Below are 18,064 nucleotides of genomic sequence, written 5' to 3' on the forward strand. Positions count from 1 at the left end.
ACCATTTCAGTTAGAGCTTTTAGAAATGTTTATGGCTTTTTTTATTTGTATTACTTTACCATTGGCTACAGGAAACAAAAATGCTAAACATTTACAAAAAAAACCCATAAACAATTCTAAAAGCACTAACTCTAATGGTGCGAGACCTATTGCATTTCCAATGCTTGTTATTCTTTACTGCAGTGCAGCAAAGAAGTGGTTCTGATGCTGGGCTTACAGGACGCAGAAGAGATGTGGCGAGTCGTCCTGGGGTCAACCTTGGATCCATGAACGTCAAGGATAGTCTCAGGCCCAGCGGCACCCATGCATTCCTGGGCAGCTGGATTCTAGAGGGAGCAGGCTTCTTTAGCTTTTTTACTCCTGATGATTAACTTGAGGCGAGAAACGTAGCCTTGAAGTCACTTCTTCTGTCCTGACAGAAGTGGAGCTCTTTTCCACGATTGGGCACAAGGGGCACAGTCCTCTTTGCAGGTCCCCTTGGGTACAGACTCTCTTTGCTGGGTCCCGGGAGCAGCAAGCCAGTCCTTTTTCAGTTTTCTTTCCAGTCTAGTTTTATGCCAACTTCGTGTTTGTGAGAGAGAAGGACTCACTAGCCAATGGGGCAACAGTTCCCACAGGGCAACCTTTCCCACTGTACATCACTTCCTGGAGAGATGGCCAAAAACAGTCCCAGGGTACGCTTCCCTGACTGAATTCAAGATGGCTCAAGTCTTCTTCCCCTAGGGAGTACCCAGTGCAATGAACCACTCCTCCTGGAAAAACGGTTCTACAACAGGTTTCCGCCCTTTGGAAAATATGTCAGTCCTTCTTCCAACACATAGGAGTGTGTAGGATAAGGTGTGATCACCATTTGCGTCACTGAGGTGGCAGCCTCTTTGAAGCTGGGCCATTTGTGGCCAGCACCAGGTAGTCATCCAGGTGGAGGAAGTCACGTCTCCTACCCCAAAAGTCCACTTTGTTCCCATTTCCAGTAAGGACTTCAACCTTCCATAGGAGGAGGGCAGCCTGTTGTCTCGGGGGACAACAGCTGCGAACAGTCAGGAAGGGCTACCACAGGTTTGGGCAACAAAGTGGTGAATTTCTAAATTCACCTTTGGCTTAAAAGTTACTTTAAACCGACTTCAGCAAGGAGTCAGACTTAATGAAATAATTAATTTGCTACCTTGAAGTACCATATTCGGTGGTTCCATATGAAAGTTAGCAGTTAGTGTATGGGCTAGTGAAACTCTATATTAGCCAATGGAGCTACTAGCCTTACTACAGTAAAACGTAAATTGCAAGTTTTTACTGTCAGGGCATGCAAGGTATAAATTAGACGAGTCCTTTTTAATATCAGCAGCCTGGAGTATGGGCTTATAAGGCCGACTTATAGATAATAAAAAAGAAGGGTTGGACCAGGCAGGGGAGTGATTTAGCCATGCAGTTTGAGTTGCCAGATTAGAACGCAGTGACAGGCCAAGAGTCACGTTTTTATCTTTGTTCCTGTAGTGGTGGCACAAGTAAATGCTGCAGACCACTAGTGTGTTAACTTACTAGCCCTTGTTACCATATAACAGGGACTTATGGGTAAGTTAAATAAGCCAATCCGGTATTAGCCAATAGTGCAGATACTTTGAGGGGTAAGAGCACATGCACTGGTGGGACAGCAGGGCTAGGTGCACTACATAGTAAAAAAAAAACCAAAAAAAAACAGCAGCATCAGTGCAAAATCTGAAAAGAGAGTGTGCGAGTGACACACACACACACACACACACACAGATATATATTTATATTTATATATAGCAGGAACTTTCGGACACTGAATAACCACTGCCACTGACTGCCATAAAACTCCAACAAAAAGCCTCCTATTTAGGGCCATAATCCTTGCTCAATGCATTAGATCAACTCTCTCTCTACTCCACCTTGAACTTGCTTACTGAAACAAGAAGCTTCCTCTTCAGGCCCTAGAACGGTTACGTTTGTGCATCTCCTACACCATTGCCTGCCCCATTCCTAACCCACTCTCTCTGCTCTTAAATGTTTCTACTATTGGTCTAAAAATAAATCTTTCTCTTCAGAGTTCAGTCTTGAAACATGTGGCTCAAAGTCAGCACCACTTTCAGACTTTCTGCCTGCCTCTTGCGCACATCTAGATAGGTCTACTGGAGAAAAGAAGAGCTAAGGAGCCCAGGTGCTACTTACCAGTAATTGCTGGGGGATGAGCTGCATGATGAGCTTCTGGGGCCACTGGTCCGTTTTCCTGCACACAAGGTCATGATTAGTAATGTTTAAATAAAGTAAAAAGAGCAATACATGTGCATGGCAGCACATTAGCAAAGTACCCATACAACAACCCAAGTGCATAACAACGAGAATACACACCTGCAATGCCAAGCAAAGGCTCGTCCTCCCCAGTTCCTCAAAAATCCTATACAAGCCCACAAGATATTGGTAATGTAATGTAGAATCTTATCTGTCAAGGTCCTACAGCATCCATGTGATAGATCAACACTTTAACATAGCATGCCACAAGAAGATGCCTGCCTCAGGAGAGCAACTCCAAGCCATGACAAAGCTACCAAGAACCACAAAACAAATGCAGTATCCCAGACTAAGCTCCATTCCTTGCCAGGCTTTGTAAAAAATGTCCACTTACATAGTATCAGCACAATACAGGTTGGCAGGCCACATTTCTCATCTCATTATGCTGCAAGTGGCTAGTTCCCGATTACTCCAAAGAATTCACTATTTTTAGAATACTTTGAGTAAATGAATAATTTCAAATATTTTTACGCAGGCGAAAGGGGTCTCTTTTTTTATTTGATCTTTTAAGCATCCATTGCTTCTATTAGACATTGTTACTTCTCAAAGGCTCTTTCCAGAGACTTCTACACACCACATGCTGGTAGAAATCTGAACTACGGTGACCTCTAGGGAAATTTCCACCTCAATGGTTGAAGTTTGCGTGGTTTCAAATGAAGTGGTCATGCAACTACAACACTGTTTTGAGTGTATGGCTAGGGATGAGTGAAATGTGCATTATTTGCTTTTCCATAATTACGTAAAATGTCAGCAATAATACATATAATTACATGAAATGCAAATCCAACATTTTGCACTATATTTTCGCGTGAAATTTGTCCTCACGTAAATTCTTGACACAAGGACGCACGCATTCTGCATTTAAGAAAAATGCAAAAAAGCAAAAGCTCTGCAAACAACAGCTGCTCACCTTCTATTGTTTCTGTGCATTCATGGTAAATTTTTACAACAGGGAAAGTCGTGTAATTGAGCGCAACAACAAACTCACTTTTGATATTATAGCATTATCCCCACTCACCTGTCTATGCAAAATAAAGCCTGATTGATCAGGGGTAATTAGCTGCCGTGTATGTCGGTGAAGCCTGCTAACTAAGACATTAGTCAAGATTTAAATATCAGTGTAGACCTAGAGATGATGCATAGGAACAGATCTTTCGCTGGTTTCGGGATACCGATAAAGCAGTAGTGGCCGAACCAAGATATCACAAGGAGAGATCTTGTCAGAATCTAGTGTTATTCAGTAACAGAGGAATGGCATTTATATCGTAGATAGAGTGCTACCATATTGTTTTGACTGTGTGCCTTACCTATTTTGTTATGCATCCCTTCATCGGCTGTCTTACTTACATAGCTTATGCAGTCATGCTTGCCTCAGTTTCAACTGACCATCACAGACTAATCCACATTTTAGACCTGCCTCTAAGTGTCTCAACCATGGTGCTCCTATTCTTTTTTAAAGGTCAACAGAGAATTAAGTGTTCTATCTCAGAAAACTGTAGCTGCATCAGCTATTGAGCTAAAGCAGGGGTCACTAACTTTTTCTGTAATAAGTGGCAATTTTGGTCAATGAAAATCATAGTGAGCTACTATTAGTAGTATTGTAATAGTGACTGCATCTGCCAACTGTACCTCCGTGGCAAAATTACCAGCAGAGATTACCTCAGGTCATCAGGAGGTTTGCAAGCAGTAATCTAAAACTCTGTCAATTTAGAATGCCTTTACATGGGTATTACATAGCAGCCATAGCTGCAATGCCCCTAGTGTCAAGGTAGTAAGGTTAGTAACGAGTCTCCCCATAGCCACATGAATTAGCACTGAACTATCAGTTTTCAATAAATTATGGAAATTCTATCATTTTTCACCAATCATCATCTTATGAGGTCTGAAAATATACACATTTTCGTCTCAAGTACACACTTTTGAATTGTGGTATACATATATTCATTCAATGAAGCACAATCTTCAAATGTAATAGGAAGGGCTGCACACAGGACAGCTACTAGTAGCTCATGAGCATCTTGTTGGAGAAGTATGAGCTAATGTTTGTACACTGCTTTCTCTTGTTACAAACGGTCTCTTCAGGGCTTATCAATTATTGAAGGTTTTTATGTATTGAGAATGTAGTTTTGACTTTCTTTTCCTCACCTACTACTCTATTGTTACAAGGCCTGTGTCGCCCATTTTAAGGTGACTAAATAGTGTGTGCCTTAAGGAATAAAGTCTGGTGAGGTTAGTAGGAAACTACAGCATTTCCTTACAGTAAAAGTGTATTTGAAAACCACCAGCTTCTAGTCCTCTAATGCCACACATCATTATGGAAATCAATGCTTGTATAATGCACAATGGATTGCAAATGCTACTTACCAGTATGCATCTGTTCTTGGCATGTAGGGCTGCTGACATTCATATCTGTGCATAGATCGCCGCCTAGTGTTGGGTCCGGATGATTGCACATTGTTGTCCTGGAAGAGTCTTCGAAGTATCACGAGATAGGTGGCTCCTCCCCTGGACTACAGTGCGCATGGGCATCGCCTCCATCCCCAGATTGTTTTTAGCCATTGGCAGAGATGGAGTGAAGTACGTGAGTGATGACCATGCTATGAGCATATACATATATGAATGAATACTGCAGCTGCTACAGGCGCCGGGGAGGAGGGTGGGCAATATGAATTTCAGCAGCCCTACATGCCAAGAACAGATGCATACTGGTAAGTAGCATTTGCAGTTCGAGGCATGTGGGCTGCTGAATTCATATCTGTGCATAGAATACATAGCAGTCCCTCCATTAGCGGCGGCCGCCCGTGCCAGCTGCAGCAGTCTGAAAAAGTGTTTTGAGAACAGCCTGCCCAACAGCTGCCTGCTGTTTGGAATGCACGTCTACACAGTAGTGTTTAGTGAAAGTATGTGTGGTAGACCATGTGGCTGCTCTACAGATATCTTCTAAGGGAATGTTACCTAGGAAAGCCATAGAGGCCCCCAACTTCCTGGTGGAATGGGCCCTCGGTGGGATAGTGAGAGTGCGCTTAGCTTTAGCATAGCAGATCTGAATGCATTTCACAATCCACCTAGCGATCCCAGCTTTGGAGATTGCGTTTCCCTTGTGGTGTGTGGCAAAAGCAACAAAAAGCTGCTTGGTTTTGCGAAAAACTTTTGTCCTGTCTACATAGTACATCAAGGCTCTCTTAACGTCAAGGGTGTGGAGCATCCGCTCCGCCAGCGTCTCTGGGTTTTGGAAAAACACCGGCAACTCAATTGTCTGGTTTATGTGGAATTGAGATACAACCTTGGGTAAGAATTTAGGGTTAGTGTGGAGCACAACCCTGTTAGCATGTACTTGGAAGAAAGGTTCTTGGATGGTGAGCGCCTGCAACTCGCTAACCCTCCGTAGCGATGTAATTGCTACTAAGAACGCCACCTTCCAAGTCAGAAACTGAAGCTCACAAGAGTGCAGTGGCTCGAAGGGAGGACCCATCAGCCTTGTAAGAACCACATTGAGGTTCCATTCCGGAGCTGGTGGGGTCCGTGGCGGAATGACTCTTTTGAGTCCTTCCAGAAAGGCCTTGATAGCAGGTACTTTAAAGAGTGACAGGTGTTGCCTATTCTGGAGGTATGCTGCCATAGAAGACAGATGAATGCGGATGGAAGAGTACGCCAAATTGCATTGATACAGGTGGAACAGGTAACAAATGATGTTTTGAATGGAGGCATCTAGCGGGTCAATATCGTGGTTAACACAGTAGATGACAAACCTCTTCCATTTAGCCGCATAACAAGCTCTAGTAGTGGGTTTCCTTGCCTCCCGAATGATGTTCATGCAATCGGGAGGTAGTTTGAGGTAGCCAAACTTTAGGACTTCAGGAGCCAGATCGCCAGGTTGAGCTGTTGCGGATCTGGGTGCTGAATGTCGCCATGGCTCTGCGTCAGAAGGCTGGGAGTGAGATGAAGCCTTTGATGTGGTACCACGGAGAGTTCCAGAAACGTGGTGTACCACGGTTGGCGAGCCCACGTTGGAGCAACCAGGATGAGAGTCATCGAGTGCTGCCTGAGCTTGCGAGCCACCAGCGGTATCAGAGGTGCTGGGGGAAAAGCGTACGCAAATCTGCCTGACCAGTTCATCCACATCGCATTGCCCTGTGATTGCGGGTGTGGGAACCTGGCGGCGAAGCTTTGGCATTTTGCGTTCTCCTTTGTGGCGAACAGGTCTATCTCTGGATGACCCCACTTTTGGAAGTACGGTTGGAGTACTGATGGATGTATCTCCCACTCGTGCATTTGGTGGCTGTGCCTGCTGAGCAGGTCCGCCATCTGGTTGTCCTTGCCCGGGAGATGCTCCGCCATGAGGAAGATGTTCCTCTGAATGGCCCACTTCCACATGCTCTGAGCCAGATGAGACAGCTGTGGAGAGTGTGTGCCCCCCTGCTTCTGAATGTAGTACATGGCTGTCATGTTGTCCGTCCGGATCAACACGACCTTGTTGCACAGATGTACTTTGAACGCCTTTAAGGCCATGAAGATTGCCATCAGTTCCAACACATTGATGTGCATCTTCCTTTGCTGTAGTGTCCATAGTCCCTGCACCGTGTAGTGGAGTACATGCGCTCCCCATCCCTGGAGAGAAGCGTCCGTCATCAGGATAATCTGTGGCACAGGCTCTTGGAATGGTCGGCCCTTGCAAAGGTTTTGTGGATTCCACCAATGCAGAGAGTTGTATGCCCGACCGCCCACCAACACTAGGTCTGTCAGTTGCCCATGAGCCTGAGTCCACTGACGTGCAAGGCACTCCTGAAGCGGACGCATATGTAGTCGCGCGTGCGGGACAATGGAGATGCAGGAGGCCATCATGCCTATCAACTGCATGAACACCCTCGCGGGAAGCGAGTGCTGAGGTCTGAATCGTTGGATCAGCGTCTGGATACTGGCGATTCTCACTGAATTTGGCTGCGCAGTGGCTGCCAGTGTTGATTGTCGCGCCCAGATACTGTCGCACGTGGGCGGGCTGGAGATGGGACTTTGGGTAGTTCAGAGAGAATCCCAGATCGTGCAGGAGATGAATGGTGCGTGACACGTGGTCCACGCACTGCTGTTCTGTCTTTGCTTGAATGAGCCAGTCGTCCAAGTAGGGGTAGACGTGGACGTTCTGGCGACGGAGATGCGCCGCCACAGTCGCTAGGCACTTTGTAAATACCCTTGGCGCCGTGGTGACCCCGAACGGCAGAACCCTGAACTGGTAATGCTGGTCTTGAATCGTGAATCTGAGATACTTCCTGTGGGAAGGATGCAGGGGGATATGAAAATATGCATCTTTCAGATCCAGCGTAGCCAGGAAGTCCCCCTGCTGAAGCAGAGGGAGCACTTGCTGTAACGTGAGCATATGGAAATGCTCCGAGAGAATGTACCAGTTGAGGGGCCTGAGGTCCAGGATGGGCCTGAGGGATCTGTCCTTTTTGGGGATTAGAAAATACAGGGAGTAAACCCCTGTTCCCCTTTCCTGCAACGGAACGAGCTCTATCGCCCCTTTTTGCAGCATGACCAGAACTTCCTGCTGCAACAAGGTCAAGTGCTCGCCGGACATAGGACGGCTCCTTGGGGGTATGTTTGGTGGAATGGAAGTAAGTTCCAGACAGTAACCGTACTGGATAAGAGACTTGACCCACCTGTCCGTGGTGATGGATTTCCACGCTGGCAGGAACTGCTGGAGTCTCCCCCCGACCGGTGTTGTATGGTCGGGGGGCAGTGACAAGACGTCACTGCTTGTTGGCGGTGGTGGACCTGGAGCTGTTGTTTCCACGTCCCCTGCCCTTGACATTATTGCCTCTGTAGCCACCTCTACCCTTGTTGTTGTACGAGGTTTGGGTGTTACTTTTGTAATACTGTGTGGACTGCGATGCCTGACCCCTTGAGGTGCCTCTGGAATTTGAGCGGCGAAAGGAACCACTCCGAAACTGCTGATTTTGGAGGGCCCCCATAGATTTGGCAGTTTCCGTATCTTTTTTCATCTTTTCCAGCGTCGCATCCACCTCAGGGCCAAACAAGTGGTCAGGATTGACTGTTTGATTCAGTATTGTTGTTTGAATATCGGGTTTGAACCCTGAAATTCTAAGCCAAGCATGCCGTCTAAGCAACACACTGGTGTTGATCGCCCTGGAGGCTGTATCTGCCACATCCAGCGCACATTTTATGGATGCATTCGTGATGAGCTTTCCTTCCTGAATCAGCATTTCCCCTGCCTCCTTGTACTGGTCAGGCAAGTGTTGCAGTAGGGATTCTAAGGTGTCATAATGAGCCCTATCATAGCGTGCAAGTAGGGCCTGTGTGTTAGAGATTCTCCAAATATTAGCTGCCTGTGCAGTGATTCGTTTCCCTGAGGCCTCGAAGATCTTGGACTCTTTGTCTGGGGGAGGAGCGTCACCAGTGGTCTGCGAGTTCGCCCTCTTCCGAGCGTTGGATACAACCAGCGAGTCCAGAGGCAAGTGTCCCTTGATGTATGTCGGATCCGAGGGCGCTGCCTTATATTTCTTGTCAATGCGAGGGTTGACGACACGCGCCCGGGTGGGCTCCTTGAAGACCTCCGTTGCGTGTTTGAGCACCCCCTTAAGCATTGGCAGTGTTTTGACCGACTTTTCAGCCACTGAGAAAGTGTCAAATAAAAAGTCCACATCCACAGGGTCCGAGTGCAGCTCGACATCGTGGTTAGCCGCAGCTCTCTCGATCAGAGCGTTGAAGGCCGCTGAGTCCTCTGTCGGTGACGTCTTGGCCGCAAAAAGTTGCGTGTCCTGGCCCGACTGCGGGTCCTCCGGGTCGCCTCCGGCCGACCACGGTACGTGTTCCTCCTCCGGATCCGAGTACGCCGGATAGACGTACTCGGCGTCCTCATCGTCCGCATCGCCTGCGGCGGAATGCGGCGGCGAGTGTCCTAGGGCTTGTGGAGACATAGGTTCCATCAGGGCCGAAGAGTCCGCAGAGTCCCTCTTATTTTTGAGAGGGATCCGAAAATGCTCCAACACCGGCTCAGTGGTGATTTTCCTCTTGAGGAGAGACAGTTTCCCAGTATTTGCGTCAATGATAACCTCACGACGTTCCTCTTCAGCAAGCGGAAGGAGCCGAAGCTTTGACACCACTAAGGCAGCCTTCGGCGTCAACACCTCCTTCGAGGAGCCGCCAGGTTTCGGCGCGAAAGCCTTCGGCGTCGACTTTGGCGGCAGGGTAAAACGGATAGGCGTTTGCGCCTTCGCCGGCTTCGGCGTGAGCTTAGGCGCTACAGTGTCCTGATTGGGAACCACACTGTCCTTCCGTATCCGCTGCAGGGATTCCGCTACCTTCTTTGTGATGGCAGGAGAAGGCTTCACTGGCTCGAGCGATCCTCCCGCGTCGAGAGTCGGATCGATGACATGCACCTTTTTCGGGGCCGACACCTCATGCGCCTTGTTCACAAGGGCCGGCGCCGGCCGAGCCCTGTGCGCGTCGTCGGCATGACGCTTCTTCGGAGCCGTCTTCGGGTCCCCGACCCCTTTCGGCGCCGACGCAGCCGCGTCGGTCGACTTCGCCTTCGGCGCCGACCCCGAGGGCTTCGGGTCGGCCATCTTGGCGTGGCTCTTCAAGTCGGCCATCTTGACTTTTTTGGAAGTTGACGCCTCCAGAACCTTCTGCCCCAGCGCAACTTTCACTTTCGTTTTCGCATCCGAGGGTGCGTGGCCAGATGGCTTCACTTTCGTTTTCTTCAACGGGAGTGGGGCCTCAGAAATGTCCGTGACCGGGCCCGGAGGCGGGGACGTAGGACTTATAAGTAGATCTTGGGTAAGGCCCGAAGGCGATCCCTCGGTTGGGGATGCTCCTCCTCCGAGCTATCCCCTACGGTGGCAATAGCCCGATCGTCGTCCCCTACCTCGTCGGCGACTTCGTCAAAGTCCTCATCACCCGCGTCGTAGGCATCCCCTTCGGACGCGGGACTAGATTCCGAACCTTGTACGTCGTCCTCGTCTCCGACAGATTCTTGGAATATGTCGTCTGGTGGGGGCGCCGCGGTAGCCGAGAACTTAGCCTGGAGCCGATTGGCCCGACGAATCTTCAGAGTTTTCTTGCACCGGAATTTCGAACACGCCATGCAGCTGTCTTCGTCATGGTCCGGTGACAAGCATGTATTGCACACGGGGTGCACGTCGAGGTGTGAATATTTAGAGTTACACACCGGGCATTTCTTAAACGGTGTCCGCTCCATAGCAGAAGTGTAGTGTAGGCCTGTCCGCGCCGAAAGCACGCGGAAGGGTAGCAAGAGTTCGGAGCTGAGAGTCAGACAAGAAAACCGAACGCAACTATACCGACGCTCAGCCTAAAGACCTTTTGGTCTCGAGTAGAAAGTTGAACAACTATCGGTTCCGACAGAGGGAACCGAAACACATCCGAACCCAATGGCGGAAAAAAACAATCTGGGGATGGAGGCGATGCCCATGCGCACTGTAGTCCAGGGGAGGACCCACCTATCTCGTGATACTTCGAAGACTCTTCCAGGACAACAATGTGCAATCATCCGGACCCAACACTAGGCGGCGATCTATGCACAGATATGAATTCAGCAGCCCACATGCCTCGAACACTTTGTTGTAAAAGAAAGTTGCAGTCCCACTCAATGCACACATACTGCAAAACACAAAACATGCATCCGTTAGTTCTCACACTGCACATTTGCAAGACACTGATGGCACTTCACACTTACAGGTTCTCTCCGTGGTTGACGTACACTTGGCATGGCAAAGAGCGAGTGAGCTTGGCGTTGGTATCGACGGATGCTGGTTTGGGCTTCTGTGAAAACACAAGAAACAGAACAATCGGAGCACAGGCAGAGCTGGCCGCATGCTGTGGGTTCCCATGGCCTCTGCTTTCTTATCTTGTCCCAACAGAGTAGTAATACCACCTCTTTAAGCATCACAGCTTTCAATCTCTAACCTCCCTTAATCACCTACTGGTTACTCAATGTAGGCTCTAATCTCCCGGCTGTACATACAGACACAATTTCCTGAGTTTTTCAGGGAGTATTTATAAACACTGAATGAATGCCCACCTAAATCTAAACAGGTCAAAATGAGACCCCTGCAGTATAAGGAGACAGTCAAATGAGAAGATCTGTTTACTCCTGATGAACTGTTAACTGCAGCTACTGCTGGCTTGAAGGGGGCCTAAATGAAATTGTGAGTACAAACACCGATTCTCTGCGACTGAGCACAATGACAACATTTGCCTGCCGTCTACCCCCACTTTTTCAAGCAGTGCACAAAATATGGATTGGCAGACCAGCTTGTCCAACAGTTGGGAGATCTTATTATATGAGGGGCTCCTATCATAAGCCAACTACAAGATTACTCACCTCTTGCCATTCAAGAACCCCACTCCAGGCCAACAATTTGTTTGTCACAGACTGCTGTGCTACCGGGATTTGGTTAGGGTTCATCTGTGACGTTGCTGGCTGGGGCACGTTTACTCCGCCTGGGGGCACAAGGCCAGGCTGCAAGGGGGAAGAGAGCAAAGACAGAACAAGAGAAAGAATGAGAACAAAAAAAGGAATGAAAAAACAGGGCACAGATGACACAGATATTAAAAGATGTTCAGTGCAGCCGATGTCCTTTCTAATGTACATCGATAAGTACACGAACTCAAGAGTAAAGATCACAGCCATCTTCTACCCCAGTCCCTGCCAGGCAGCTTCTCTTAGCTAAGCTAATGGTCAGCTCCTATTACTCCCACTATATGCTCGTATTACTCCCACCGTACTTGTGATTGCCTGATTCTCAATCATTCTCCCCCCAAACTGCTACTCATAACTGCCTTTTTCTATCATGCTTCTTCATAGCTTATTTATCCTACCCCACCTCCTCCAAGGACCTGAAGGTCAGATTTTACATCTAAGCTCCCTATGATCAGCTTTGCCAACCCCCAGAAATTCATGACCAGTTATTCCTTCCCCTCATTGTCAACTCGTTTCTCCCAAGTTATCTCTCATAGTTTGCTCATCCCATGCCAGCTCACTATCTCCATACAAAAGATTAGAGGTCCCACATTGCCACATACGGGCTGCTGGCTCATGAGTAGTAGTATCCTGGGCCCTCATGGGAGCCACGCGAAATGAAGTGTCCTGAAGTGAAAAGAACCCAGACGTCACTGGTGATTAACAAGCTCTACCTCCAGAGGACGCCATCGCCCAAGCCCTCAGAGGATATTACGGGCCAACAGGCAGTTGCCTGGAGTGGCATTTTGGGAGTCAGTAAGAAGCCCACCTACCGCGAATCGATCCTGAAGCAGGGCACCTGGCGGCTCCAGGCCGCACCCGACTCCTTGTGGGTTTAAGGCTGGTGGCACAGGAATGTGGGGCTGGGGATGCGCCAGTCCAGAGATACAGAAGCAGCAGAATAAGTGTGAGTGGAAAATAAAACAAAGACAATGAAAGATGCAAGCAGGTGACAAGTGCATATGTGTAACAGCAGCACAAGGAACGAAAAATAGTGGCTCAGAACCCTACAAGCCCGTGCAAATAATAAGCAAGTGTGTCAGTGACCCATCAATATTGCTTAAATATTCCTTAGGACCTACCAGAAGAGTAAAACATCATTTGCATCCTGCATTGTACCAAAATCTGTTTTGCTATTAGTCTAGGACCTACTAAAGTGTTTACTATCAAGTTTATGTGCAAAAAATATAAAGCTTTGTGATGATCCCGACAGGCTCTCCAGAACAGTCCTGATTGCTACACAACATGACACAAGACACTTGACAGAGCTGAGGGGATGTTTGGATAGTGGGTTAGTAATTCTTCCTAGTTTATTAACAGAAGAACTAAAACTGCCAAATACAGCATGCATTTACATTTATTCTTACATTTCTGCTTCCCTGGTCTCCAAATAGTGAGAGATCATGCTAGTTGCAGGTGAAGAATTTAGGTTTCTGTAGTGTAACACAGCATCTTTCTACACGTTAATCACAATTATTAAACTCAAGACCAAAATATAAATATTTCATACACCACACCCATCGGATTCCTACAAGGTTTAGGTATGTCAAACTGGATGCTATCCAATTTTTAACTTTGAGCACTCTACAAGTCCCCCTGTGACAATTTACAATCAGACGTGTTTACCGGTATGATATCACACAGACCACCCTATATTACCACCCGTTTCAAAATGAGAAGCCACTGCACTTATCAGTGTGATAACATAAGACTCCACCACCCACTTTTTGATGCGAGAATGCGCCTCCAAGACACATTCAGCTTTATGATGTCAGCTTTAATGAGTCACAATAAAGCACCTAAGCATTTTGACCATGGTGATGATACAATGAAGTGCCTCTACATTTCAGCTTTTTGTGAAGACATACACCGAAGCGCAACGTTTGCACTACAACATCATGCGGACATTTACTTGTGGGCTTTGATGATTCAAACCTCTGGGCCCTGTGATCTAGTGTGGTAAATGAGCTCAGAGCATGTGGAGGAAACACAATGGGGAAAAGGGAACATGCATTCAAATAGGACCAAGGAGGGTATGGATACATTTACAGGCAGGGTCTGTTTTAATGTTCTTACTTGCATACAAATGTGTGAGCTTACCATAGCCTGAGGTCCAGGTGGAGGAGTCTGCTGAAGTTGTGGCTGTTGGACTAGGCTAGGACCGGTGGTGACAGAGGAAACCAAGCTGGGCTGTGAGGATGTGATCATTATGGGCACAGAGGATGCTGGCGGCTTGGGGGCCATGGTAGGCACAACACCTGGAGTAATCCCCTGTGGCACAGGAGCATGGCTGAAAGGTGGCACAACTCCTGTAGGGTTCTGTAGTGGATTTAGGCTGGGGACTGTTAAAAGAGCACAACAAGACAAGGGTAAAGTATCATAAGGATAAAGATGGGGAAAGAGAGCGAGATAGCCATGGGTAATAATGCAATATACAAAATATCAATAAAAGGCGAGGGCGCATAAAGAACAGCAGCACAAGTTATTGGTGGTGGGAGAAATCGGTGAGGCAGGCATCAAAGTCCAAACGGATTTTGCAGATCCATAATAATAAATTCCCAAACTATCTACCTCTGGGAAACCTCCTTAACAAGCAACTGTTTGCTCTGTAATTGCCCCGGCCATAAGACTTGGACTAGAGGCAGAGCTTCAGGCTCCAGGCAGTAAGTCTATGGAACTAGCTGCCTCTCACAATATGCTACAGAAATATCATCTCACATTCTAAGAAATATTAAATACATGGCTGTTCGCAAGGCTAATAGGTAATATTTGTTTTCAGGGAGGCTTCAGACGGTACAGATTAGCTTACATAAATGGATAAGAGATTAGAACCATTAAACTTCAAAGGAAATTGCAGGGAGCTGAGAAACAGCAGAAAGCATTCCAAAGTATTGGAGTAAACAAATTTTAGGTGAGGCAGCACAAGGCGTGGAAGTCTAGATAATCTCTGTACTTTTTGGGACATTAGGCTGTTATAGGGTTTTCATAGGCATCGCACTGAGCAAAAGAAGACCACCAGTGCATTTTGATAACACTGAATCTATGTTCCATCTGTTCCTAAAGATGAGGCAGGTTACTGCTAAGTACAGTCCGCTATGGCTTGAATTAGTGGGGTGTGGGCCACAGGAGTGAGAATGTCTTTATGCGCATAACGTAGAAGTTTTTAGAGTGACTGGTTTGGCCTAAACCACTGATCCACCTTTCCCAGGGACACCAGTAGCAAAAGAGATTGAACAGACCTACCCTAAAGGAATCATGAGCCAAAACAACACCCCAGGTGCCTTCGGGCTAATTGATCGCAGCGTACCCAATTACTAAGTGATGCCCAGAAATGGGAGTCAGGTGCTCCTGGAGTATCCTTTAAACTGCCTGCACCCTTTTTTACATTCTAATTGAGTGTCTTGCTTTGGTATCTACTTTAACACACAATTCTTCATGAATTCCAGAACGCAAAATTAAGATACAATCTCGATATGTCCTAGAAACTACAGAAAAAGTGCACCCAGTTGGTTACCAAATGCACCTCTCACTAAATGTAATCATGGGCTCTATTAATAAGAATATATTTGCTTATACACATTTGAGTGTGGGTGAAAGTCTCTTGATTTGAATGATCACTGTCCTGTTGAAGTGAAGTGGAAAGGTGCAGTGAGCAGAGCTAGTGTCTTCTTGTTATCGAGAGGATATCTCTTGAATTTCTGGTTAAAGACTTGAGGATTTATTTCTCCAATATGTAAGAAAGCACAAGGAGAATATATACAGCAAGTGTGGTAAAACAGCAAGCTAGAGGCTAGGATAAAGGGGTGAAAGTGGAGGTAGGAAGTAGTGCACAGACTCATATCAGGAGAAGATCCGAATTCAGTAGACATCAATGAAGAGAGCGGAAAAACTAGAGAGCAGCAGTTACAATTTGAGGGCACACATAAAAAAAAGGAGGTGAATGAGTAATGGTAGCATGTACCATAGGTTCATGATACTCTGGAGCAACTGAAGCAGTTGTGATTTTGTCTGGATGATGACATTTAGTGTAAGATGGTGGTATGCAGCTGATCATGGTATAGTGTTAGCAATCAGACTGTTATAATTAATCTGTGGCAGGCAGACATTCCCCACAGTGGTACTTACAGCAACTGGTCATGCTGTTCTTTTGGTTCTTAGCAGCCTCTACAGCAGACAATGCTGCAGCCTTTGCAGCATTCAAGGAGTTGACTTGCGGTCCCTATGACAAACCAGCAAAGAGTTATTAGTAGGATAGGAAGAGAACTTTAGGAAAATCAGAAGGTGCAGGAGGCATGGACAAATAAAAATGAGTGGCCACTTCGAGGACCCTACAGGGAAAAAAAAGCACAGGAGTCTCGAAGAGGATCACTGGGGAGCTTGGACGAGAGTTGGTGGTTCATGGGTTGTAGGGAAAAACAGAAACGTGGCCTGCAGGGGATGTCAGATGAAATGAGTAGGGGTGGGCGTTTAACTCCGCTCTGCTGGTGGAGCTTGCAAAGTTTTGCCACTCTGCTTGGAGAGGGGAGTTTGGCAAATAAACTCCGCCTCCCACGCAGTGTCGCCGCGGATCTTAACGGAGCTGACCCACCCCTTCCTGCCAGCAGCACTTTGATTTATGAGGGGAGATAAACTGATTGATTCTACCGGCAAATCTCTGGCAGCCAATCTATCAGATAAACGCACACCACAAAAACAAAAAAACGGCAGTTTAAACGGTGACATCTGATCCCTTTGCTTTTTAAATATAATTGCTGCAGGAGTTGTATAAAAAAACAAATTAAATTAAAAAAAGTGTTTTTGGGGGGCCAGTTCTGGCTGATGCGTCTAACCATTTCTAGTATAATGGCTGCTAGTTTGAATGTTGAGCTGCTCCCCCGCCCACTTTGGATTATCTGGGGGCGTTCTTATGTTCCTGTGCACATCAGGCACCATTTTGGTGTTATGCAAATTCTTATAAAGCGCACGTACACCTGGGGACTACTTGTAGGCTTGTCTGAACAACCAAGTCTTGAGGAGCCTCCTGAAACTCAGGAGGTCTGTATAAGATCTGATTTCGTAGGGCAGGGAATTCCAATAGGTGGGAGCTAATACGGCAAATTTGGCACCACCCATGAGCTTCAGTTTGAAGGAGGGGATAGATAGAAGATGCTTAAGTGACGAACGCAGGTTGCGTGTTTGGGATGTGCTTTCGGATAAGGTTATCCACAAATTTGGGGCTCCTACCGTTCAATGACTTGAAGACAAGGCAACAGGCCTTGAAGGCACATCTCTGCAGGATTGGGAGCCAATGTAGCTTCTTCGGGAGGGGAGTGACATGTTGCCACCTTGGTTGCTGAAAAATCAGTCTCGCTGCCTGGTTCTGTACCAGTTGCAATTGTTTAATTAAGTAGAGAGGGATGTCGAAGTATAAGGAATTGGCGTAGTCCAAGTGGGATATAACCATAGCTAGAACTGCTTCAATTAAGGCTTCCTGATTAAGGAATCTGCTATTTTTCCTTATTTTCCTCAGTTGGTGGAAACAGGTCAAGATCAATCAGCTGATTTGAGTCCTCATTGTAAGCTCACAATTGATTGTTACTTCCAGACTTTTGACAGAAGCAGACAGGGTGGGAGGTTGTCCTAATTCCTTAGGCCAAAATGATGGGCTCCAAGGGTTGCGTGATTCCACCGTTAGGATCTGGATTGAGTTTCAAGTGATTGGTGTTCACCCAGCTGCGGATGAACAGCAGAGTAGATTGAAATTCACTGACCGATTCTGGAGAGTCACTGATTGAAAACATAAGTCCAAAGTCATCCGCATAGATGAAGGTAGTGACTTTTCTCTCCTTCAAGGCATGTATCGGAGGAAGGAGATAAAGGTTGAACAAATGTGGGGATAATGAGAAGCCTAGCGGGACGCCACCTATGGGGCCCCATTAGGATGGCGGGTGGATCGGCCCCATTAGGATAGCGGGTGGATCGCCCCCGCCAGGGCGGTGGTAATCACTGCCGGCCCAGCTAGGGCGATCTGCGCGCCATCCATGCAGCAAAGACCCCCGCCATATTTTGATGGCTGGGGGGTCCGTGGCGGACGGAAAGACCGTTCACCGCTTTTCCCCCTGGTTGACAAGTCGACCGGTGGGGAAAAAGGTTCAATATGGTGGCGGTGTCTGTTAGACACCGCCAGCCATATTACAATGGGGGCGGAAAAATGCATGCAGAGTTTACTTGAGGGGGCCCGTTGTGGGCCCCCAGGGAATCTGGGGAGTGGAGGTGGTAATGGGG

The 18,064-nt window shown here is 47.3% G+C and overlaps 1 protein-coding gene across 6 annotated transcripts in view; it reads right to left on the bottom strand.

Moving 5' to 3' along the window:
• MED25 (mediator complex subunit 25) overlaps window positions 1-18,064 on the bottom strand; it is a 173,847-nt gene that overhangs the window by 47,379 nt on the left and 108,404 nt on the right. For 2 of the 6 annotated variants that reach the window (XM_086930177.1, XM_086930173.1), the window contains exons 11-16: window positions 15,926-16,019; window positions 13,901-14,142; window positions 12,574-12,663; window positions 11,663-11,800; window positions 11,015-11,100; window positions 2,185-2,242 (exon numbers count right to left, since the gene is read on the bottom strand). In XM_086930177.1, coding sequence (XP_086786303.1) covers window positions 2,185-2,242; window positions 11,015-11,100; window positions 11,663-11,800; window positions 12,574-12,663; window positions 13,901-14,142; window positions 15,926-16,019 — 708 coding nt within the window. The remainder of the gene's footprint in view (window positions 1-2,184; window positions 2,243-11,014; window positions 11,101-11,662; window positions 11,801-12,573; window positions 12,664-13,900; window positions 14,143-15,925; window positions 16,020-18,064) is intronic. The other 4 variants (XM_086930179.1, XM_086930175.1, XM_086930174.1 and 1 more) reach the window with 3 other exon arrangements.

Source organism: Lissotriton vulgaris, chromosome 7 (assembly GCF_964263255.1).
Source record: "Lissotriton vulgaris chromosome 7, aLisVul1.2, whole genome shotgun sequence".
Classification (NCBI taxonomy): domain Eukaryota; kingdom Metazoa; phylum Chordata; class Amphibia; order Caudata; family Salamandridae; genus Lissotriton; species Lissotriton vulgaris.